Source organism: Podarcis filfolensis (assembly GCF_964270895.1).
Source record: "Podarcis filfolensis genome assembly, chromosome: 7".
NCBI lineage: Eukaryota > Metazoa > Chordata > Lepidosauria > Squamata > Lacertidae > Podarcis > Podarcis filfolensis.
In genome coordinates, this window is record NC_139603.1 from 21,654,200 (window position 1) to 21,679,077 (window position 24,878).

At 42.2% G+C, this 24,878-nt stretch overlaps 1 protein-coding gene and 1 long non-coding RNA gene across 2 annotated transcripts in view; one reads left to right on the plus strand and one right to left on the minus strand.

The window, feature by feature from the left end:
- LOC310767285 overlaps window positions 1-19,806 on the plus strand; it is a 28,468-nt gene extending 8,662 nt beyond the window's left edge. The window contains exon 3 of the long non-coding RNA XR_014550840.1: window positions 19,641-19,806. This is a non-coding gene — a long non-coding RNA (uncharacterized lncRNA). The remainder of the gene's footprint in view (window positions 1-19,640) is intronic.
- Window positions 1-24,878, minus strand: part of CDH9 (cadherin 9) — a 133,464-nt gene that overhangs the window by 81,147 nt on the left and 27,439 nt on the right. The window contains exon 2 of the mRNA XM_083623836.1: window positions 3,584-3,913. Coding sequence (XP_083479962.1) covers window positions 3,584-3,811 — 228 coding nt within the window. The 5' untranslated portion in view covers window positions 3,812-3,913. The remainder of the gene's footprint in view (window positions 1-3,583; window positions 3,914-24,878) is intronic.

Consider the following 24,878-nt stretch of genomic DNA (forward strand, 5'->3'; position numbering starts at 1 on the left):
AGACCATTTGTCTCTTCCAAATTGACCTCAAATATTTCTTTGCAAGGTCGAAGGAAATGGGGAGCTTCTCCATTGTCTCTTTGCTCACAAATTCTGTCTCAAGAGCACAGTTAAGATATGAATAGGGTGAGCCTGTGACCTGGATTCAGGAACTGAGTAGTTATCATAACAAAAGAGTGGCCAGGATGCCCAGGTAATCCAATCAGGCAACCTGGCAGACAGGATAAAAACAATGCACTCAGATTTCTGTTGTAGTCCGCCCCTTCTCTGATGTACATATGATGTATGGAAGGGTGGTCTTGGGCTCCAGGGTGGGCAGTTCAAAAGTCTATATAAGGGCTTGCACACCTTGGTCCTGGGTCCCTCCTGCCTCCTTCATGTGGCAGTGAGCACCATGTTGCAACAGTTAATAAAGATCAGGCTACACTGTATGATGAACATAGTTTCTGAATGAAGATACAGTGGTAGCTCGGGTTACATATGCTTCAGGTTACATACGCTTCAGGTTACAGACTCTGCTAACCCAGAAATAGTGCTTCAGGTTAAGAACTTTGCTTCAGGATAAGAACAGAAATCTTGCTCCGGTGGCACGGCAGCAGCAGGAGACCCCATTAGCTAAAGTGGTGCTTCAGGTTAAGAACAGTTTCAGGTTAAGAACGGACCTCCGGAACGAATTAAGTACATAACCCGAGGTACCACTGTACTGTCATTTGCCCCAGTTTGTTCATATGCAGCTGGTTTGTAATATCTTCTCACTGAGAAGAATCCAATAGCGGTTGATCCATTAGGGCAAATGAGACTCTGACCCATCAAACTCACTCTGCCCTTAGTCAGCCCTTACCTGCATGGGACATACCGTAGGTTTTAATTAGGGAAAATAAATTAGCTTATTGTTATCTTTTCAGTTTCACACTTGCAAAGCTTAATACATATTAGTTTATTTAGCAATTATATTTAATTCCCATTAACAGAGCTTATGCGGAAACTTGAGGCTGGGTTGTTTAACCCTTCTATTTTATCCCTTTTCCCTCCTATAAAAACCATTTTAAAGTTTAAATAACAATAACTTTAACTCGCAGCGCCCTTGCACTTGTTCGATTAAATATATATGTACAAGGCAGGCAGGTATTACTTAGCTTACTAATGTATTACATAAATTTATCATTAAGACTAAAACTCTTACAGACTCTGACTAACTATGAGGCAGGCAGCAGCAGAACTGAACAGACCTACACTCAGCTGCTCTGACAACACAAAAAGACTCTTTAAAAAAATTATAAATTTATAAGCGTACAATATACAGAACTGAAAAATAAAAGAAGAAAGTGAAAGAAAAGGAAGAAACAAAATAAAAAAGATACATTGATTACATCAATCCATAATTCTATTCCATCAACTTCGCCTCCATCCTTCCATGCTTCCCTAAAGTTTCTCATTCCGGCTGCATATTCTATTTTTTTCTAACTATTTTAAAATTTAAATTCTTCTCGTTATAAACTATAACTGCTGAGCTTACTCCAAACAGACTAAAGTACAAAAAGACTGCTATTAACTGTGCCAACTTACACAACTGCTTCAGGAGCAATGTATATTACCTCAAAATATTATTTCTTAGAATGATGCAGCCCCTGTGTGTATTACCCTTTTACTTAGCATTTTGGAAGCTCATATCTCACAACCTGCCCTGCCTTCTTTCTTAGGCTTGCCATATTTTGAAGAGCAAAAAACTTCTGCTTTTGACTATGGATAACTATGACGAATCTATCTATGAAAAAGAGGACATGTCCTGGAAAAAGAGGACATATGGCAACCCTTCTCCTCCTTAGAATCAATATTGCCCTTGTAGAACTCAGCGAGGATGGGGACAAAAGTAGAAGTAGTTGGCTCTCCCTGTCATTGGTTCTGTCTCTCCCTACCATTCCCAGTGGGCAGCAGATGCCACTGGTAGAGGCTACTACTTGGAGTGAAGGCAAGATCATATTTTCCTGCCCCACCCACCACATATATGTATCACATCCCTGAGGCTACTGGATGTCCACAAATGTAAATTTCACTTCGTATAGGACCAAACACATGCCCTCCAACATTTCTCTGATGAAAATAGGGACATTCTATTCTCTAAAAATAACAATGATTTTATTTATACCCCACCCATCTGACTGGGTTGCCCCAGCCACTCTAGGTGGCTTCCAACATATATAAAAACATAATAAAACATTAAACCTTCCCTATACAGGGCTGCCTTCAGATGTATTCTAAAGGTTGGATAAGTACTTATCTCCTTGGCTCAGGTCCTGATGAAAATAGGGACATACCATCCAACATTTCCCCAATGAAAATAGGGATGCCCTAAGGAAAAGCAGGACATTCCAGGATCAAACCAAAAACTGGGATAACTTCTGTAAATCTGGGACTGTCCCTGGAAAACAGGGGCACTTGGAAGGTCTGCAAACTGCTTCTCAGGTTTAATGTTGGATGTTGATTGTTTGGTTTGGGGCTGCATGGGGTTTTATGCAGTTAGGCTCTTTGCACACATTGCACCAACATGTGTGCTTTGCTGAGCTACAAGGGGGGACAGGGATTTCTTATGAGAACTATAGGAAGATCCATTTTACCCCGCCCCCACCCCATGCTACATGTAGCACCAACTCAGGAAGATCATGTGATCCACCCTCCTGACGGAGAAGGATTTATATCTTGGCATTATTTTATATCTTGTTACATTGTTTATCATCTTGTTCATAATTGTGTTCAAATTATACTGTTGTTAATTACTATTTGTCACTTATCTCATGGATACTCAATTATCATTCCATACACAATTAAATTTTTTACCTATCCTTTTTCTTTTCTCAAAACATGATTAAGCTTTTCCTGTTTTTTCATAAAACGATTTCTCTCTCTCTCTCTCTCTCTCTCTCTTTTGCATGGAGAAGAATTTATTCTATACTGTGCTTCAATTAAGCATCCGCTTGCTCAGAATCTAATTGGTGTGGTTGTTCTTTATAATCATGGAAAGGTTTGTGACTGTTATAGTCCTCTCCTACAAAAATGTCACTATGGTCAGAAGGTCAGCGGTTCGAATCCCCGCGACGGGGTGAGCTCCCGTTGCTCAGTCCCTGCTCCTGCCAACCTAGCAGTTCGAAAGCATGTCAAAGTGCAAGTAGATAAATAGGTACCGCTCCGGCGGGAAGGTAAACGGCGTTTCCGTGCGCTGCTCTGGTTTGCCAGAAGCGGCTTAGTCATGCTGGCCACATGACCCGGAAGCTGTACGCCGGCTCCCTCGGCTAATAAAGCGAGATGAGCTCTGCAACCCTAGAGTCGGTCACGACTGGACCTAATGGTCAGGGGTCCCTTTACCTTTAGCAGAGGAGCATTTCCCCCTCCTCTTTGGGGAATGCCTCTTCTTCCAAAAATCAAGCAACTTTCCATAAACAGAGGTGTAAATTCCTTTTCTCCCTACGCTAGAAAGCTACATTCAATCTGCCTTGCTTCAATGCTGCTGCTGAGAAACAAAAAATCTATTACATTTATTCTAGAATTCTGTCATCTCATCAAATCGTTTTTTGATCACAGTGCTTACCTTGCCTACATACTGAGTATCTGGACCGGTGTATTCTTCCAGTAAAAAAAACTGATTCCACATCCATCCTCGCTTGGTTCGATGAAGTGCTTTTCCGTGGTCCTTAGACAAGCCCATTATCCGTTCAGTTTGCAAATACATGTTAGTCCTTTTCGGCGATGGTGAAGTGTGGACTTCGTGAATCATACAAGTCCAGATTAGAAATGACAAGCAGTAGCTAGTTCTCATCGTTTGCTCCTTCTGCAAAGAGTCCGCTAGGCTCAATACGTCTCTTGCTTTAGCCAGAAAAAACCCCCGAGCAAATAATGTTGTATTCTTTTTTCAAACGATCTGTGAAATAGATAAAAAGTTTGGGTGAATTTAAGAACAACTTTTAAAAGAAATAGTCCAAATGTACAACCTAAGTTGTTTTCAGACTTGGCTGTCTTCGGGGAACCATTCCTAAATTGATTTATGGGCCAAAGTGCATCTGCCCCAGAAATGTAATGAGCTGCTGAGGATTCTGATTCATCTTCAAGGCTGCAAATTCTTATACAAAATGTAGGCCTCACAATTGAACAAAGTGAATGAAAATGCAACATTTTCCTGCGGCTCAGTTTGCAGGGCAAGTTTGTTCTTTCTGGACCAGTTAATGATTCTCTCACACAGAAGCTCCTAATAAGTTTCCATCAAATCCCTGTGTTTCACAGATCAGTGCTTGAAAACACTGTCTTACAAATATAGTCTAATCAAAATAAAGATGGCTGTGCATGACAACTCTTTGTAATACAGTTGCTGAGGGCATGGGTAGCTAACTTGCAGATTATGCTGAACTGCAACTTCTATCACCCTTGACCATTGGCCATGCTGGCAGGTTTTGATGGATGTTGTAGACCAACAGCATTTAGAGGCCTACAGGTTAGCCATACCTAGCATGGATGACAACCATGTCAGGGATTTTTTTAAAAAATATGTGTGCCCCCCCACCCCATTTTCCATTGGGACTGTAGTATGAGGAAGATTTAACCCTTCTCATCAGGATCACAGGCGGGGAGGGAAGGATAGAGCCTTTCCACCACTATTAACTAGGGTCCTCATGGAAATTCAAAGTATTGGTGCTGACCTTTAAAGCCCTAAACATCCTAGGCCCAGTATATCTAAAGGAGCATCTCCACCCCCCATCATTCAGCCCGGACACTGTGGTCCACTTCCAAGGGTCTTCTGGCGGTTCCCTCACTGTGAGAAGTGAAGTTACAGGGAACCAGGCAGAGGGCCTTCTCAGCTGTAGCACCCTCCCTGTAGAACGTCTCCTATCAGATGCCAAGGAGATAAAGAACTACACAATTTTTAGAGGACATCAGAAGGTAGCCCTGTGTTGGAAAGTTTTTAACGCTTGATGTTTTATTATGTTTTTATATTCTGCTGGAAGCTGATTTTTGATTTAATTACCTGATGTGAATACGTTGTCGATGTGTGCATTGTGATTTCCTGGCTTGTTTGAAGAAAAGATACCTACCATACTTTTTGCTCTATAAGACACACTTTTCCCCTCCTAGAAAGTAAGGGGAAATGTGTGTGTGTCTTATGGAGCGAATGCAGGCTCCATGGCTTCAGCGAAAGCAACGCGAAGCCTCCGGAGTGCAGCGAGAGCGCTCCCGCTGCGCTCCGGATGCTTCGGGTGGCTATCCCTGAAGCCAGGAGAGCAAAAGGGATCAGTGTGCACCGACCCCTCTTGCTCTCCTTGCTTCGCTTCACTGGAGAGGCGCTGCACTGGAGAGGTGCTTCACTGGAGAGGGAAAGCTGTGCAGCACCCCTTCAGCGAAGCGGGAGGAGAAATGGAAGGGACTCTGCTTCTCCTGAAGCTTTGCTGAAGGGGCGTTGCGCAGAGAGGGAGAGAATATTTTTTTCTTGTTCTCTTCTAAAACTAGGTGCATCTTATGGTCGGGTGCGTCTTATAGAGCAAAAAATACAGTACATGCTATTACTTTTTCTAAAAAAATGTTTAGGGGTACTCTCATTTTCCTATTCATATTGAAATACTGCCCCTCAATGAGGTCGAACATAGATTCACAAAATGTTTAGGGGTAGGCGTACCCCTGCATCCCCCCAGGAAAAAAGCACTGCCTACACGTGTCTTCAAAACCGTAACACAGAGAGAAGCTGTGTTTGATTACTGTAGCGTGAGCATATGGTTAATTATTTTGAGAAGTATATTCTTTTGAGAATTAACATGCACAGAGATATTTTATAATAATGCTACCTCAATGGACTGTTTCCCAGCTTAAGCACAGTCTTCTCTCACAGGTTTGGACAGCAATGGTGGGTCTCCAGTTGTTTTTGGACCACAATTCCCATAATCCCTGACCATTGGTTCTGCTAGCTAGGGATGATGGGAGTGGTGGTCCAAAAACAGCTGGAGATCCAAGTTTAGGAAACCCTAGCAATCATAGATATTAGATGCTTTATACTATATAACCAGTAGCTGTTGTGTTTCCTGCTTCAGAGAATTGCTATTTCAACCGGGGACCCCTTCTGTTGTTAGCTTAAACCTGTAAATCCTCTTGTTATTAAAAGAAGATTGTGTAGTCTAACGGTTCATGTTCTCGATGAATCCACAGTCTCATGGGGACTATTTAAAAATAAATATGCATATTGATTCTTGCACATAAGAAGCTACACTGTAAATGATGTTATACTACTAGCATTCCTGTTTAGAAATCAAAGTACAATGTGCTATGGAGAGGTAAAAAACAACAACACTTATAATGAGGTTCTCTGCATGTTGAATTTTATGGTTTGCTGAAAGTGTCGAAATCTGTGCATCCTGTTATGTTTTGTCTAAAAAAATGCAGGTTGGGACAATAGCAAACAAGAATGTGGATGTATACACAGAGTTAAAGAAAAAGACCACAAAGACTTTAATTAGAGATCACTGAAGAGTATTAATTTAGTCATGTTTGCATACTTTACAGTATTATACAATCCACACAGCGTAACATATGCTGATTGTGTTTGCTTATCCGGCTTGAACTGTTAGGCAGTTATTTTTTCCTGAATGTGGGTGTTATCTCCTGTAGGAGTGACAGCTAGAAAAGTCTTCCATGCAGGGCTAAATCAAAATGACTTAGATTAGGGGGCGGGATCCCTCCTTTGATGGTTGCTAGATATCCGTCTCCACCATTTTGACCATGTGTGGCTCAAACTCCTCCCTAAAGAATCTGTACAACAGGCAAAGATTATATTGGATAGCAGTGCATCTGATTGCAGGTGTAAATGTATGTGCTTTTGTCTGACATGAGCAATGCCAGCAGATGAAAACACATTATGTGGGATGAGGATTTGGTAAAGATGGAGGAAGAGACTTAAAGGTTGAACAAGGAATAATTATCGGGGATGGATTGATTCAGAGTAAGCCAGACCTCTGAACTGCCATGCTGGAAGGGGTTTGCCTGGGGTGACAGCTCTGCTGGCGTCTATCATTTAGGGAGCTCAGTTGTCAACAGAGGAACACCTCAATGCACCTCTGCAAATGGTGCCAACAGAAACTGCCAAAATGGGTTGTTTGGAAGGTATGGTTGGGTCAAGCCAGCACATGATTGCAATGAGCCCAATCCAAGTCTTTTCGGTTGTGCCACCCTGGTGTAAATAGCTTAGGAACTGGCTGTTGGAAAATGCCCTGGGGGTGCCTGCAAGCCCCTGGAACTCTAAGCAGCCTCTGGTATGCGCAGCTCTGGAAAAGGCATCTCCCTTCTTTTCCAGTGTGCTTCTAGCAACATACATCATAATGATATATGCACACTAAGCTTCTGGCAGAACACAGCAAGAAGCGTGAGACATCATAGAGCTAATCTACTATTTATTCACACACTACGTACAAACCAAAGCATAATGGTGTCCATTCTCTCCAGCTCTGAGAGAACAACAGGCACAAGTACATTACAGTGGTACCTCGGGATACATACGCTTCAGGTTACAGACTCCGCTAACCCAGAAATAGTACCTCAATTTAAGAACTTTGCTTCAGGATGAGAACAGAAATTGTGCTCTGGCGGCACGGCGGCAGCAGGAGCAGGAGGCCCCATTAGCTAAAGTGGTGCTTCAGGTTAAGAACAATTTCAGGTTAAGAACGGACCTCCAGAATGAATTAAGTACTTAACCCAAGGTACCACTGTACAAAGTACATACAGCGGAAGGCATAAGACTGTCTTCTGTTTCCCACACTCTTCTCAGAAAGGCGTGTGATTTACACCAATCACAAATGCAGCATTGAAGGTGTAAAATTGCTAACTCTGGCACAGTGTACAGGCATTCTAATCTCAATTCCCACACAGTGGCGGAGGAAGAGGAGTGCGGGGAGAGCGCACGGCCCCCAGCACTGTGATCCCGGTGGGGTGCCATTGCAGCTGCCCCCGCCGGCGCTGGGCACCACGCCCCCGCAGGCGGCGCTTCACACCACCAGGACATGTGCCATGCCCCTGCGGCGGGACGCCATGTTCCCAGGACACGTGCCAGTCCCTACCCCGCCTGCTCTCTGCCCCCCAGTGTCAGAGTATGAAGCTCCGCCACTGTTCCCACATTCCACCCTATGTGTGCAAGTGTTATGTACTGTAGTTCTCACCCTGGGCCAGCAGAGGGATACTGTAGATAGTTATGCAAATGAAGGATCGAAAGTGACATTCAGTGATTGGATAGTTTGTATGCAAATGAAGGATCGAAAGTGACGTTCAGTGATTGGATAGTTTTAGAAAGTTGCTACAGTTACATTGTTCTGGAGCTCTATATAAGCAGGCTGACTGAGCTCCTCAGTTCAGTTCAGTTCTGGCCTTTGAATAAACAAGAGCTGTTTGAAGAATCGCTGTGTCGTCTGATATGTTCGCCCACAACTTAACAGCAAGCATCAAGGCTTTAAAAACAGTGTTGCCTACAGCATTCCATGCTATTGAATCCAATAAATCTCTCTCTCCATTAGGCATGGTTAGGATTGCACTGCTAGTCTCAACCCATCTCCCGACTTTTTCTTTATTTACCTGTTGGGAGCACAGTTCACTCAGGGAACTTTCATTTCAGAATCAAATGATACTAAGTCCGGGGGGCCACTAGGTGGCGCATCGGAAGATGGCTGACAATAACATCTCTCCGACCCACACGAGGTAATTTGGAGGCTATGATGGGGGTAATTAGCCTCCTTAACCCCCCAGGATTGTGGGGGGGGGACGGCCCTTGCCTGCTGTGCCCTATACCACCCCCGAATTTGTGGGGGTGGGGGCACTAGGCACAAAGCCCTCCTGTGGGATTCCGGCACTCCTGGACGCCGTCCCTGATTCGCGCCACTAGTTGCAAGAATCTTCAAAAGAAACAATTTGGACTAGATAAATTGCACATACTTCAAGGAAAAAGGGGGAGTAAAGACTGCTGACAGAAGAGATCTCTGATAACAACACAAGAATAAAATATGAGAAGATGCGTCAAGATACGGTACGACAAATGACTGAGGGGGGAGTGGGGGAAAAACCTGCCTTTCCTTTTTTTATGTGATTAAACAAGAATCCCCTCCCCTAATGAGTCAGAAAAGGACTTACGCTGTGGATTTAAGGCTGTGTGGAGATAAACTTTCGAACCAAAGCAATGTTTCAAGACGAAGCTGGATAGCTAAGAGTTTTGGAATGACGCAGTTAAAAATGCCGTCGCCATTTTGGGAGGCATTGTTGGAGCTCTTGGGTCTGGGAGGAGAAAGAGAGAAACAGAACTGTTTACATATCGTGGATCAACTCCTCGGTGGAACTTAAGAGTGACAAATGCCTAATTTATGATGGAAAGAGCGATGTTATCTACGAAGGAGATATATGGAAACCATCTGGACTTAGATTGGAGGAACGGGAAATTCACACAGGATTATTATATTTGCTTATCGGCTTAAGGAGACTAACAGAAGAGATCGTAAAGGAAAAAGAGAAATTATATGAACAAGATACGATGTGGAAACACCACGATAAGACTGGATAGAATTATGAACTTTGTCTGGACTGATTGGGACTGATTTGGACATTAATGCAGTAATAAGAAGATGATCTGAATCCCCCTTTGGATCTTGAAGTATGGGTTCCCCCAACAAAATTTAAAAATTTGGCTTTGTAATTTGGAATTTATGTGATGTGATTTAATTTGATGTGATTGGCCAGTTAATAAAAATTATTTAAAAAAAAAACAAATGATACTAAGTCCTTTGTTTTGTTCGTTTCCATAGATGACTGTGACCATTCTATTTCACTGCTGGAATAACAGTGGTAATGGTCAAGGAGCCAGCTGGTACTTGCTGATGGCTTGAGAGTGTGTGAAGCTGCCAGTAAGGTGAAGGCTGTTCATGCTGCAGCTTTATTTTAATTTATTTTTAAAAAGGAAGTGCAATGTACGTCAACCGGTGCCTCTACATGACGGCAGTATTTGAGAGATGCTAGTTTCTTTCTCGTGGCCAAAAGAACATATATGGCACACAAAGATCTATGGCTATAAAACAGCAATTTCAAACAGCACCTTATTTTACTATATAAAAAGCTGTAAACAAAGAACTCAAATTAGCAGGAGAATTTCTCCCACTGTCGTTCCTGATCAAAGTATTACCCAGCCTTGAAAAAACTGTTTTACTTAAAAGAAAACAACAGAATGAGTGAGCTGAAGAAGAGTAATCATATCGCTTCTAGCTCTTAGGAAAACAACAAACAGCCACCCATATTCAGCCCCATAAAGCTCTTCAATCCCATTCAGATTCTTCCTCCTGACTAGAGTTTCCATATTTTCTTTAGGTCTACCAAAGGGCTGTAATGAACCCTGCAGACCCTTCAATGGATGCAATTTAAGAATGCCTGGATGAGGCTAAAGTCAGAGAGACTAAGGGCTCATCTATGCTTCTCTCTGTCCAGCAATGTCTTCCATTTGGTCTGTGACTTCTAGGCTCAACTTCAATAGGTTCCTCTTTCGTCCAGTAGGTTGTAATAGGTTTTGTGCCACTGCTTTCCCTAGGAAAACCTTATGTTTACCACGGAATAGGAAGAAATGTCAATCTGCAATATCTGATGGATGTTTTCTCCAGCTCACAATAGATATCATGCCACCGATTACAAGTTGCTTGTCAGCAACAGTAGGGTAGGCTGCCACCTGCATGCCCTGCCAGTGGATTTCTCGGAGGCGCCATCTGAATGGTCAGTGTAGGATGCAGGATGCTGGACGCTGAACTAGATGGAATCTTGGTCTCATCCAATAGGGATCTTAATATGATCATGTGGAGAAATTCTGCAGTGGGAAGTGGGTTTCAGTGACCGTTTAAGCCTTGCTTCTGAGCACAATTCAAAGTGTTGGTGCTGACCTTTAAAGCCCTAAATGGCCTCAGCCCAGTATACCTGAAGGAGCGTCTCCATCACCACTGTTTAGCCCTGACACTGAGGTCCAGTACCGAGGGCCTTCTGGTGGTTCCCTCACTGTGAGAAGCAAAGCTACAGGGAACCAGGCAGAGGGCCTTCTCGGTAGTGGTGCCCACCCTGTGGAACGCCCTCTGTGGCGTTTGCCCTCCTAGGTGGGTCATAAGGAAAGGGTTAAATGAGTGTGAAGTGATTGGCCAGTGGGAACCCAAGGGGAGGAGTTAGAGTTAGAGTGGGAATTGTTGGGAAGTCAGTTGGGAGTTGGAGAAGGCAGAGGGAGGATAAGTCTGTGGGTTGGTCTAGTTTTGATGTGTGAGAGTGAGAGAAACTGTTAGGAGGAGACCGATAGACAGTTGGGATAATCAGTTAGAAGTTAATAAGAAGGTATAGGCCGGTATAGAAACTAAGATTAAGAAACTGACAAGAAAAAATATCTGAAACCATAACCTTGTTAATGCTTATAAAATAAACTTGCTTATTTGATTTAATGTTAACAACTGTCTGGACTCCGTGTGTACCCGAGAGAAACGGGTTGGTGGCAGCGGGGAAGTGATCATAGTGGTGGCACAGGGATCAATAGACCGTCAAACGTCCGGGGACCCTGTGTGATCGCCACACCCTCCCATCAGATGTCAAAGAGATAAACAACTACCAGACTTTTAGAAGACATCTGAAGGCAGCCTTGTTCAGGGAAGTTTTTAATGTGTGACATTTTAATGTATTTTTAATCTTTGTTGGAAGCCTCCCAGAGTGGCTGGGGAAATTCAGCCAGATGGGCGGGGTACAAATAAATTATTATTATTATTATTATTATTATTATTATTATTATTATTATTATTGTTGTTGTTGTTGTTGTTGTGATTTTGTTTTAGAAGCCATTGCATCTGGAGTTAATGCAATAGTATAATCCTAGTCTTCAGACTCCATCCTCACCCCACCGCATGTAGGTCGCCTGCATTAGACTAGCAACTTATCCTTAATGCAATTTAACTTGGGCCTAGTGAATCTTAAAAAGGAATAGACTTTTATAATGGATGTCTTGTGTTTTTCTTTCTTAAGCTCTGGATCAAATTCCATCTTGCAGGATATAGTCAAGCCATCATGCTTGCTTTCTTATCTCTCTATTCCATCCGTAAGTTTTAGCATTACAACGGCAAATATTTTTTTACCTCTTCGCAGTTTATCAATAGTGCATTCAGTTCATATCAAGCATGAACAGGCATTTTAATGCACACAAATGGAAAAAAGAAAAAAGAAAAATGTTCTGAATGCATCCACTCAAGCAAGCCATTGTAAACTTTGGTTTCTTAAACACTGTAGTTGGACAGGTTTCCAGACACTCCAAGTGTCCCTGTGTTCCAGGGACAGTCCTGGATTTACAGAAGCCGTCCTGGTTTCTGATTTGATCCTGGAATATCCTGCTTTTTCTTATGATGTTGCTGTTTTCATCAGAGGAATGTTGGAGGGTATGGACTTATGTGACCCCTGAGCCAAGGAGATGAGTAAGCATACAACCTTTAGAAGACATCTGAAGGCAGCCCTGTATAGAGAAGGTTTTTTTTTTTATGTCAATGCTTTATTGTGTTTTTATATACAGTATGTTGGAAGCTGGGACAACCGAGTCAGTTGGGAGGGGAAGGGGAAGAAGAAGAAGAAGAAGAAGAAGAAGAAGAAGAAGAAGAAGAAGAAGAAGAAGAAGAAGAAAAAGAAGAAGAAGAAGAAGAAGAAGAAGGGGGGAATAGGACATCCCTATTTTAATCAGAGAATTGATGTTTGAGTGTAATGGTTATATGCACTGTTAATGTCACCTGAGAATGAGGATGAAGAATGCAGTGGGGATCTGAAGGAGGGCCAACTTGTGCTTAATCACTCTGGGAAGACAGGGGCTCTTTCGGTGGGTGTTTCTCATGTCCAGAAAATACGCAAGTCACCTTCTCTGGATGAGGTTGTGTTCCCTTTGAAGAAGTAATTGTGTAGTTCATCTTTATCACAAGAAACCCATGTTTTCTCTTTTGGCTAGGAGTGCCTTTTACAAGCTATGCCTGGTCCAAGACCTTCAGTCATTCCTAAACAAGGACAGTCAGCCATAATAGACCTTGGGGCTGGATTACTGCAATGCACTCTATATGGGGCTGCATTTTGCCCTAGCTCAGAAGCTCCAGCTGGTTCAGAACAGTGGCATAGCATGGGGGGCATGGGGCAGTTGCCCCGGGCGCAAAATTGCTAGGGGGTGCAAAAACACTCAGTGCTGCCTCAATACAGCTGCATGCTTCTGCCACTGGGCAATACTGAAAACAGATTCTCCATGCAAACCAGAAAGTGACCTCTCCAGAGAACGGAATGACTCTTATTTTCTTATTTCTTTGACTGCAATCTCCTGGGTGACATGTATGTCATTAGACAGTTGGATGTTCATGTGTACTCTGTCTATTTCCCTCCCTCCAACCTGCCCCCTCTGCACAGCCCCAGGCACTGGCAGCCCACACTATTCCACTGGTGAAGAATGTAGCAGCTACACTGCTGATGGGAGAACAAGGCCAACAGCATCATGCACTGGCTGCCCATGTACTACTGAGCCAGTTTCAATGTCCTTGTTTTAATTTACAAAAGCCTGAACAATTTAGGTCCATGGTACGTTTGGGGCCACCTGAAGCCTTAAATCCCAGTTCAGTCACTGAGATTATTTGAAGAAGTGCTACTGGCAAGACTCATTTGACAGGGTTTTAACTTTTAACTCACACTCATGGAATGATGAAACTTCCTGGTCATGGAATTTTTAGGAAACTAAGATGGCAACTGCCAGGGGTCATAGCAGGCGTAAAGCTTTGCTTTAATTTTGGGAGATCAGCCATCATGCTAATGTGTCAGTCATTCTGGAGTGATGATTTAAATTGGGTAATTATATTAACAATGGATAAGTTCAACATTTATTTTCTGAGTAGGGAAGGGTGGATTTCAGCCAAGTAAAATTGCTTAGGGTCAGGCATACGTATATATTTGTTGTGCTACATCTTTCAAAGGTATTTTAGTGCAAAAGGTTCTCTTCAGATTCTGGAGGTGCACCAAGATGTAGCAAGCCCCGCTGAGATCAGTGGTGGGGATTTGTTAGCAATTATGCCAGTTTAAATGTTACTATAGCAATCACCATGGTAATGTGTTTAATTTGTTATGCAGAGTCATACACAAGCATGATACAGAGTTCACTCTAACCTCTAGCAACTTTAAAACAGAGCATGCACAATCCCTTGTCACCCTCACAGTCAGCTGACAATGAAAACAAACCACATTCTACTTCCTGTTGCTTAACTCTGCAGCATGCTTTAGAGCTCAGTATCTTGTCACTGTGGGAAGCCACTGAGCTGTTTCCCTATATTTTGCTGAACTGTTCTCTTGCTTTTCTAATGAGGCTGGCAAAAAATAAAACTCAGCCCACACTTTATTAGAAGACAGCAAAATCCCCCACAAAAATACTATTTATTAATTTGGATGTTTCTATCATTTCATTTTGCAGGCTCACTGCACGTTGTAAAATGCTGTTATGCCATAAGCATTCCGCTGAAGGAAAGAGGACTGAGGGATGTCGACATTCAAGATCACCCAGTAGGTTGTGTTAGGTACATGTGCTTTGCAATGTTATATCTGACATCGAAACATCTGGGGTTTTTTAAAAGACTCTTTAAAAGTCCTCTTACACTCCATTGTTTTGGTGTCCCCTGCAGGGCAATGCCCAGTGTGTAGTGGTTGCACAGGTGACAATGCCCTAAAACCACCTCTGGAACTAGGCTTCAATGCCAGAATGTTCTTTTTCAAGAGCTCGCTAATTTTCTATTAAATTCAGTAACTAAACAATTAAATGACACATATCAAGATTGGAACTGACCCACCTTTACTCCAATATGACTCTTCAGGAGATGGACTTGTAGGAGTGGTTTTCCATCCTAATCCCTAACCCCTTCAGATCCAAGGCTACTGATAGTGAATGAGTATGCTGATAACCAGTGCAATTTTTCTAGAAAAAGAGGTGCCAGAATTGCTATTAACACCTCCCTTGTTCTCTTATAGAGTGACGCAGGTGGTGCTGTGGTCTAAACCACTCAGCCTAGAGCTTGCCGATCGGAAGGTCAGCGGTTCGAATCCCCATGACGGGGTGAGCTCCCGTTGATCAGTCCCAGCTCCTGCCAACCTAGCAGTTCGAAAGCACGTCAAAGTGCAAGTTAGAAAAATAGCTACCGCTCCAGAGGGAAGGTAAACGGCGTTTCCGTATGCTGCTCTGGTTTTGCCAGAAGTGGCTTAGTCATGCTAGCCACATGACCCGGAAAAACTGTTTGCGGACAAACGTCAGCTCCCTCGGCCAGTAAAGTGAGATGAGTGCCGCAACCCCAGAGTCATGTGCGACTGGACTTAACTGTCAGGGGTCCTTTACCTTCACCTTTTTGTTCTCTTATAATGACAATGTGGCCCACCTGAGAGTTGCCATAACTGAGTTCTGGTGACAGATAGGTAGCCGTGTTGGTCTGCCATAGTCAAAACAAAAAAAAAAAAAATTTCTTCCAGTAGCACCTTAAAGACCAACTAAGTTAGTTCTTGGTATGAGCTTTCGTGTGCATGCACACTTCTTCAGCCCACACTTTATTAGAAGAAGTGTGCATGCACACGAAAGCTCATACCAAGAACTAACTTAGTTGGTCTTTAAGGTGCTACTGGAAGGAAAAAAAAAATTTTTGTTTTGAGTTCTGGTGAGTTCTGGCTGAAAAAAAGCCCTGCTGATAACCCACTTGCTGCCTTCTAAGGTAGAGAAAGGGAATTTGTCATTGTGGGTTAGTCACTTAGACAGGAATGACCAGCTGCACAAACATAAGATGGGGGACACCTGGCTTACCAGTAATACAAGTGAGAAAGATCTAGGTATCTTAGCAGAGCACAAGTTTAACATGAATCAACAGTGTGATGCAGCAGCAGCAGCAGAAACAACAACAAAAAGGCTAATGCTATTCTAGGCTGTATCAACAGAAGTCTGGTGTCCCAATCAAGGGAAGTAATAGTACTGCTCTATTCTGCCTTGGTTAGAGTACTGTGTCTAGATCTGGGCACCAGAATTTAAGAAGAAGCTGACCAAGAAGCTGACTAAGATGAGGGTGACCAAAATGACCAAGGAAACCAAGTGTTATCCTCATAAGCCTCTTTTCCAGGCTAAACATACCCAACTCCCTCAACCCTTCCTCAACATTTGAGGGAGTTAGTGAAATATACTCAGAGTCGCAAAGTGATTTCATGCTCTTTATTCAGCTCATAGTGGTGAGGAGGAATGAATGAATGTCCCCTCAAAGTATCTGCTTTATATACATTATTTACACAATGGGCTGCACATGATTGGCTAATTCCGGAATTCTACTGTAAGCCAATCAGGTTGTGGATTCACTTCTATCTGGAGCATGATTGGGTGGTTCCTGCCAACCAATCATACTGCTGCATTGTTCTAGGACCAATCAGACTGCTGCCTTTTGGGTCCTATTGTTCTAGGACCAACCAGACTGCTGCAGTTTGGATCCTATTCAACTCAGTACATAACAGTTAGGTTCCCAAAAATCTTAAGGGCTGTCACATGTAAGATGGACCAAACTTGTTTTCTCCTGTTCCACAGGCAAGGACCTGAAGCAATGGGTTCAAGTTACAAGAAGGGAGATTCTAACTAAACATCGGGGGGAAACTTTGACAGTGGACAGACTCCCTCAGAAGGTGGTAGTTTTTGGTAGTTTTTAAGCAGACGTTGGATGGTGTTGTCTGTCATGGATGCTTTAGTTGAGATTCCTTCATTGTAGTGGGTTAGACTAGCTGGCCCTCTGAGCCCGTTCCAACTCTACTATTCCATGCTTCTATGATTCTGGGTGTAGCCTGCTGGCAAATCAGAAGGGGTTGGGAAGGGGGAGGTAGTCAATATAGCTAGGAACCTATTTTATTCAGTGCTGACAAAAACCTGAGCTTCAAGAACTCAATTTCCATCAAGCCATGCTAAAAGAATAAAAAAAAAGAATAAAAAGAAAAGAATAAAAACTACTCCATAGGACTGAGGAAAGGGGATAAGCTTATAGAGGACAGTGGTGCCCTAAAGACTCACAAACAAAACAAAACAAAACAAAACAAAACATTTTCTTGAGGCCCCTTAAAGATTAATTTAAGGGTTCCACTTGAAACCGTTGATTTTGCTGCAACAGCTATTTAACATATATACAAAAAAAAAAAAAAACTAAGCTCTTAAGCAGATTGAATAGAGATGCCTTGCAGATGTGAGCCAATCCTTTTACTGGCAGCAGTGAATGGGCTATATTATAATGTACGGTAACTGAGTAGTTTTTTTGTTTTGTTTGTCTAAAGTTACTTGTTTTGCATTTCTAGACCACCTGTCTCAAAATCTTGAGCAGAAAGCAGAAGCACATAATGCAGTCATGGTATTTTGGGGGGCAGGGACTGATGGGGTATTTGGCAGTGGTCGGCTCAGTTGCCCAAACTGGATAGTTGCTCTTCCATTGCCTGAACTGTGCATATGTTAGAAGTTCTGCCTATCCTTGGTTGAGGTTTTCAGTTCCTCAAAGCTCCCAAAAGAGGCTGAGGGAGGGGAAAAAACAAATTGGCTCTTAAACAACAAGAGTATCACCTCTTCTTCCTGCAGATTATTATTTCCCTTGTAGAAATGCTGCTTTTATCCAATGTGACAAGCCCTCTGACGCATAAACAGCTTGTCTGAAGTATGATATTGATATTCAGCATTATTTAAGGCATTTTGGTGTTTCACAAACACTGTAACCTTCTGTCTGCCAAATGCTAAACAGAACCGCACAGAGGGGTGTGCAACATTATTTTCCACGACTGTCTGATATTATGAGCATCTCTCCATGAAATGGATGGGGGTCACCTCCAGCAACATTGTGACATGTAATCTATCAGGCCTCATGGTGATGATACTAAATTTCTTTATTCCTCAATTCTTTATGAATGCTCAAATGCTGTCTTGACCAGTTACAGTTGCAGACCGCCAGTAAATCTGAGGACAACCAGCTAAAAACATCAGCATAAAATTGGCAAATCAGATCAGTGGTTCAGGAATCCTGGAAAAAAGCATAGATCCCTGAAGATTGTCAGACTGATCACCTTTATACTGAGAATTATAACAACAAAATAACCTATGTGCATTCTAAAACTATTATGATAACAGATGGAAGCAGATCAATTTAAAATGGAGAAAAGCAAAATAACACTGAGGTGGCAGATCATTTAATTTAAAAAGGCAGGTGCTTAACTCTCCCTTTGAACAATTTGACTGGGCCACACTCAATATAATATAAGTACATGTTGGCTTTAATGTGAGTTGAAAAGAGCTTGTGCATAAAAAATGGTTGTTGACTACATTTGAGACAACATTTGAGTGTGCACAAGTTTAGAGCAAAGACATGATTTTGCACATCGCCTTGTCAGTGTGAATAACCTCCAAGCAATGCTATAGGATATATGCACTGACCAGCACATGTGCAAAATGTCCTGACAGACAATATGCATAGTGACCGTGCAATGCAAGAATAACCTTATTCATCTGTCAGACTGTGTATCTTTCCTAAACATTACATGGGGACTATGCATCCTGACTGGCAAAATGCAAAACCCTCCATTGATGCTGTTAATTTGTGCACATTCCCTGCAATACCCAGTGAATGTACAGGATGGCTGGTATTTTTGCGCATTCTATATTCATCATCGTCATAATTTTTCTTGTACTAGCCATTGGCCGTGGTACCTTTAGTACACAATCTGAAAATTACTAATATATAGAGAAGACAATAGAAGTAAACAGTACAATACATTAAAGAATAAACAATAAGATGATTATATGAAACATGTAATACCATGGAGTAAAACCCAATTTAAAGTAAAATTAAACTGAGCACACTCTTAAAACTTCCTACTTTGCACTAGTTCAATTCTGCTTGGAGTTACTTTGTCCCTAAAGCATGCAGTACTAGTGTCCACCTCTGGAGGCGCACTCCATTGTCTCTTAAGACAGAAGGATGTCAACATCCAGTCTATGAATAAACATATTTTAAGACAAAACAGATAATTTCTTGGTCAGAATAGGTTGGTAACTAGAAAAAAAATATTTCTCAAGCATTTTTCCCTTGGGACATCATACAAAGAACATTGCAATACAAAGTGGGTTGCATTCTCCAACTGTTTTAAATTACAGATGCAAATCCTTTGGGAAACCAGTATCTGTCTGTATCTGCTGTTCAACATGGCAGTAGGAATAGTTCTAAGAAAGTCCTCCAGAGGGAAAACACTGTGTCTTCTCCTAGATAATAGATCTTTGTTGCTTCTTTTGTCTTCCTTGAGTTGGGGTGTGTGGGGAAATAATACCATTGGGGAAATTTAGATTGTTGTAACAACCTCACGTCTTCTGATGCATATAATCTGTCCCTGAGTCTAAGTGGGCTTGGAATGTGTATGTGTGTATGTGCTTCATCACACTAGTAAGATCAAGACGGAGAAACTGAGATGGAACTTTTCATGTCTTGATCCTTAGCTTTGCTAGGGGCTGGTAACAAATTTAACATCCCTTTTCCTTAGCCCATCCATTCTGTCCTTAAAAGTGAGTATTTTCCATTACATTTCTCCCACAGCCATGAAATAAGTGCACCTGAGAAGAACACTGATGTGAGAGCAGTTTGATGGTCTGTTCCTGAAGACAAGGATCCAGCATAAATGGGGAATAATGTCTGTCTGCAGAGAAAGTGAAAGACAAAACTGCATCTGGATCCCATTTATAGTCCCTTCCTCCATATACAAGTCGTCATTCTGCCTTCGCCTAATTACCAACATTTTGCTAGTGATGAAGAATATGCGGCATATCCAGCCTCATATAACCAGCACTGCTTGGAGGGGTTAATACCATAGAGTAAGCTGTTCTGCCTGGCTTAGCTAGGTCACTCCCCCTCACCTTGGTAGGAAGGGTCATCAAGCCTTTGTTCTTCCATTCCACCATGTGAACCCTACCAGTAAGAAGGTCTAAGCTGGATTCTCCCAGCTTAGACCACGTGGCGTAAGCAAGCCATCTTTGTATTTCTATACAAATAATTTAAAGGCATTTACCATTTCAACTCCTAAGTTACTTTGCCTGTCTTTTCATGCTGCTGTATGGAAAAGTACATGAATCTGAGCTTTGAAGAGTTTGCAAGCAAACCATATTTTTATCTTACCAAATGTGTGGTCTCTTTCTATGCTAAGGGAAGTGGGGAGCTTTGCAAGCAACTTCGAATGGGATATTGTAAAAACCTAACAGCCTATATTTCCATGTTTTACTTTGCTGCATACTTTGTGATTTTAAATCTCTGCTGGGGCTTTCTCAGAAAAGAGTACTTGCTCCAAACCAGGATCTAGGCAACCAGAGAACTCTCATTTTATTTTACCTAGTATTCTGCCCCACCCTGCTAAATTAACCAGGTGATATGTTCTAAATGATTGGTCCTTGCATGGCACTCTGATGATTCTGTAATGGGGAAGGGGCAGTGCTTAAAATTAAGAAATCAGTGCAAAAGACTGTAGAATCTTACATAAGTGCTATGAACTTTATTGGGTAGGACCAAGTGGATCCTTCTCCATTCTCCTTTATTCCCATAAAGGCAAAATGAAGGATGCTGGAAGGAAAAGCAAATGGGAAATTATCCAAAACATGCAAAGCCATTACTCCCATAGGAGTGTTGAAATTGTGAGTAAACTTTACACAGAGCCAGTGGCGTAGCATGGGTTGTCAGCACCCGGGGCAAGGCAAGTAATTTGCGCCCCCTAACCCGTGGATTTGCGCCCCCTAACCCATGGATTTGCCCTAACCCCAGATGTTGCGCCCGGTGCGGCCGGCCCCCCCTGCAACCCCCACGCTACGCCACTGCACAGAGCAAAATATGAAAGACATTGGGCTGTAACCAGGGTTGCCCTTCTGTTCATAGAAGGGTCTATGATCTAGCAGTGGCTTCCATGAATAGAACAGTTCAAGCAACAGTGTGGGGAACTGTGGGAGAAATGAGCAGTTTGCGGAACTCCTTCTTCCAATGCTACTTCTAGTTACATGGGGACTGCTACAATGAGTCCCAAACACTAAGAGTCGAAGGTCACATATGAGGAGTCCCAAATGAGCTTCCCGTGGCAGCCTTGCTTAAAGCAAAATCAGAAAGAAGTCCCAATTTATCTAGGGTAATAATAATAATAATAATAATAATAATAATAATAATAATAATTTATTATTTATACCCCGCCCATCCGGCTGGGTTTCCCCAGCCACTCTGGGCAGCTCCCAACAGATTAAAAACAGAATAAAACATCAAACATTAAAAACTTCCCTAAACAGCACACCTGCATTATTTCAGTGTTGCTAAGACCTCCTTGGTACTTTGAATGCTGGAACTATCAATCACAGTGGTCAACTTAACTGATCTTATTTCGCCCTGTTGGTGTGTTCTAATATCCCTTTCAAGAATTAATCCTGCACAGAAGCTACGGAAGCGTGCTGAGTTTACAAGAGCGGGTTTTAAATCAACTTTTCAGAGCACATCCAAACCTTTGTTCTGCAAGTCATCTGCCTCCAAGGATGTGCTCTCATTTATCTCAAGACAATCATGTCAAGTGCTTCTCTTCTCTCTATTGTGGGTGGAATTTTTTTTTCTTTTTGGTTTACGAGCAAAGGTTATATATTTTCTGTGTGTGCATTGGTCGTTGTTCATCAGTGAATTATAGCCTTGGCTCCAGTATTCCACCATTCTGCATTATTACAGAGTACTACCGTATATAAAAGCTCAAAGTGAATCTCAGTTGGATATCATTTGGAGTTTGTTTCTTTGACATCCATTAGTCTAGACTCTAGAGTAAAAAAAAAGAGTCATGCAATCTGAAGAACCTACAGATTTATTGTGGCATGGGCTTTTGATCTTCAGAGGAATCACTGTAGATTCAGATTTTGAATTTCATTTAGAACTAGTCCCTTTGTTGCTTTTGTTGTTTATTGGTAAGCATATCATTATCATGAAATATCAAGAGCTATGAAAACAAAGGCTCTTAAAAGGCATCAGTGCATTGGCATTTAAGCTTGAACGTATACATAGACCTTTGGGCACTGCTGCAGACTTACTTTCCACTCACTCACTGAAATGTGAAATGATTTATCTGTATATGGGATGGGCAGGTCAATCACTTTGGAGTTAGAAGGTCCTGCAGCATGGTGTAGTGGTTAAGAGTGGTGGACTCGTAATCTGGTGAGCCGGGTTCACTTCCCCGCTCCTCCACATGCAGCTGCTGGGTGACCTTGGGCTAGTCACACTTCTCTGAAGTCTCTCAGCTTCACAGACCTCACAGAGTGTTTGTTGTGGGGGAGGAAGGGAAAGGAGATTGTTAGCCACTTTGAGACTCCGTAAGGGGAGTGAAAGGCGGGATATCAAGCCCAAACGCCTCCTCCTCCTCCTCCTCCTCCCCTCCTCCTTCTTCTTCTTCTTCTTCTTCTTCTTCTTCTTCTTCTTCTTCTTCTTCTTCTTCTTCTTCTTCCCAGGTTCAATCCCCAAACCCCTAGATCAGGCCAGGACCTGAGCACAAGAGCATTCTCCCTTCCTATGGCTTCCAGCACCTGGTACTCAGAAGCATTGTGGCCTCCAGACTGTGGAGGCAGAGGATAGTCATTATGGCTAGTAGTCATATCCTTGTCCTCCTTGAATTTATCTAATCCTCTTTTAAAGCCATCCTCACTTAAAAGTAGCAGGTGATGGGAAGGAACCCATCTCTGGGTGGGTTCTGGAGAGTCAGAGTAGACAACAAGACTCAAATACATTGGGTAGCAGGCAAGTCTAAGAGATGCTAGAGATGTGTTCTGCCCCCTTTGTGAATTTGTGTGCACTGATCTGATCAGCACCTCCTGGACTAATGCACAGATTACAATGCATGTTATCCTTCACATTTCACACTTATCTGGTTTTTGCAACACGGTTCTTCCCTGAAAAGAGCGTGCTAAAAGCTTCACACAATTAAATATGTATTGAAAGGAGTACATAAATATGAATTTTCACATGGATTTTTTAAAACGCAAGTTAATGCGGAAATGAATGGAACAGACTTCCAAACAAACGAATGCCTATGAAACTAGCAAAAGCTTGAGATAGATAGATCTACCCATCCTTGTGTACCGAATGCAAATATTTATTAATAGCATTTCAAAAGGAATGCACTGAGATCCTTTGATCCTCTTTCCTCTATTCCTTTTCCAAAAGTAGTTTGGCCATTTTTGCTTTTTCCCCCCTTACAGATGCAGAGCGAGTCAGTCGGGAGCACCAGAATATGCCTCTTTTGATAGGTGTGAAAAGCAGCCCACACTCAAGTGGCTTTTAATTTGTGCTGGGCATATGCAATTTCTTTCGGCCTCATTTTAAAAAAAGCTAGTGCTGATCCGCTTAAAAACAAGGTGTCAGCCAATACAATCTCCCTTTTACTTTCTCCCTGCATCCTGCATTCTTTGTGTGGAGTGAACTCCTCTTGCAAGACCCTGCCTGCCTGGGAAAATCTTGTCACAACAGTAAATGGCAAAAGAATGTCTATTTTTATACAGGCTACAGATTTTCTGTGTACAGAATGATTATACTTTACAAGAATCTGTTATAGAAAAACATGTTTTATTCACTCTGTTTACCACTTTAGACAAACAGAAGCTCATTTTGCGATGCTAAGGATATGTCACTTTTGTGTGGGGTTTTTTTCCCTTTTTTTATTGCTAGATTCAAAATATGTGCCATCCAAAAGAGGGAGCCACAGGACTTTGCTAGACCTTGAATTTTAGGTTACTTTCCATGACTTCTTTTCTTTTTTAATCCCATGCCCTTTGTAACTGTAAGAACATGCAGTTGAGTTTTCTATTGCTCTGCTGCAAGAAGGAGCAAAATGACGTATGTCTAGAACCAATGTTTGGGGCACTTTGTTATTTATTATTGTGCTGAGCTGGTATGAAGATATTTAACCTTCTGTTAAAGGTAAGTGACCTTAACCTAGTTTGTACACTGGAGGGAAAAAATATTAAGTTTGGAATTAGGAATGAAGGTGAATAAAATGGGGTGGTTTTTTTTTGAAACCCTTAATTGGCCTTTGCTCCAGTATCAAGCCATATATTGTTGAGAGGTCTCAAATGAGGATTTTCAGCTCAAAAAGGTGGGGTCTGGCATCGCTAAAGTCTCTCCAATCTAGAGTGATTTTTTAATCTTTTTTTGGTGGGGGAGATAAAATTCCTTAAAAGTTTATGGATGGAAGCAGTGACAGTCTCTCTCTCTCTCTCTCTCTCTCTCTCTCTCTCTCTCTCTCTCTCTCTCTCTGCATCCAGGGCATTCTGGTTTGTTTGTTGGTTTGTTTGTTTGTTTGTTTGCTTGCTTGCTTGCTTTTGTGTGTTTTTTAAGACAATTGTTGAGGAGAATTCTACAGCTGCCTGTGGCAGCAGAGCAAAAACTAAGCTAAACAGAAATATTTCTTTGAAAGAGAAAAACAAAAAATGGCCACTGTTGTTGGGCAACCAGAGTTATGCATTGATTAATGCATTTTACACTAATATATTGTGGTGTCTCTCCCCCTGCCCCCACATTTTATGCATTTGCTATTATTTTTATTGATTAAAGGTAAAGGAGAAGGGACCCTTGACCATTAGGTCCAGTCATGACCGACTTTGGGGTTGCAGCGCTCATCTTGCTTTATTGGCCGAGGGAGCCAGCGTACAGTTTCCGGGTCACGTGGCCAGCATGACTAAGCCGCTTCTGGCGAACCAGAGCAGATTAGCAATTCTTTATTGTAATTGTAAACTTTTTATCATTTGCTGTTGTTTAATTTTACTGTTCACGGTTGGATTT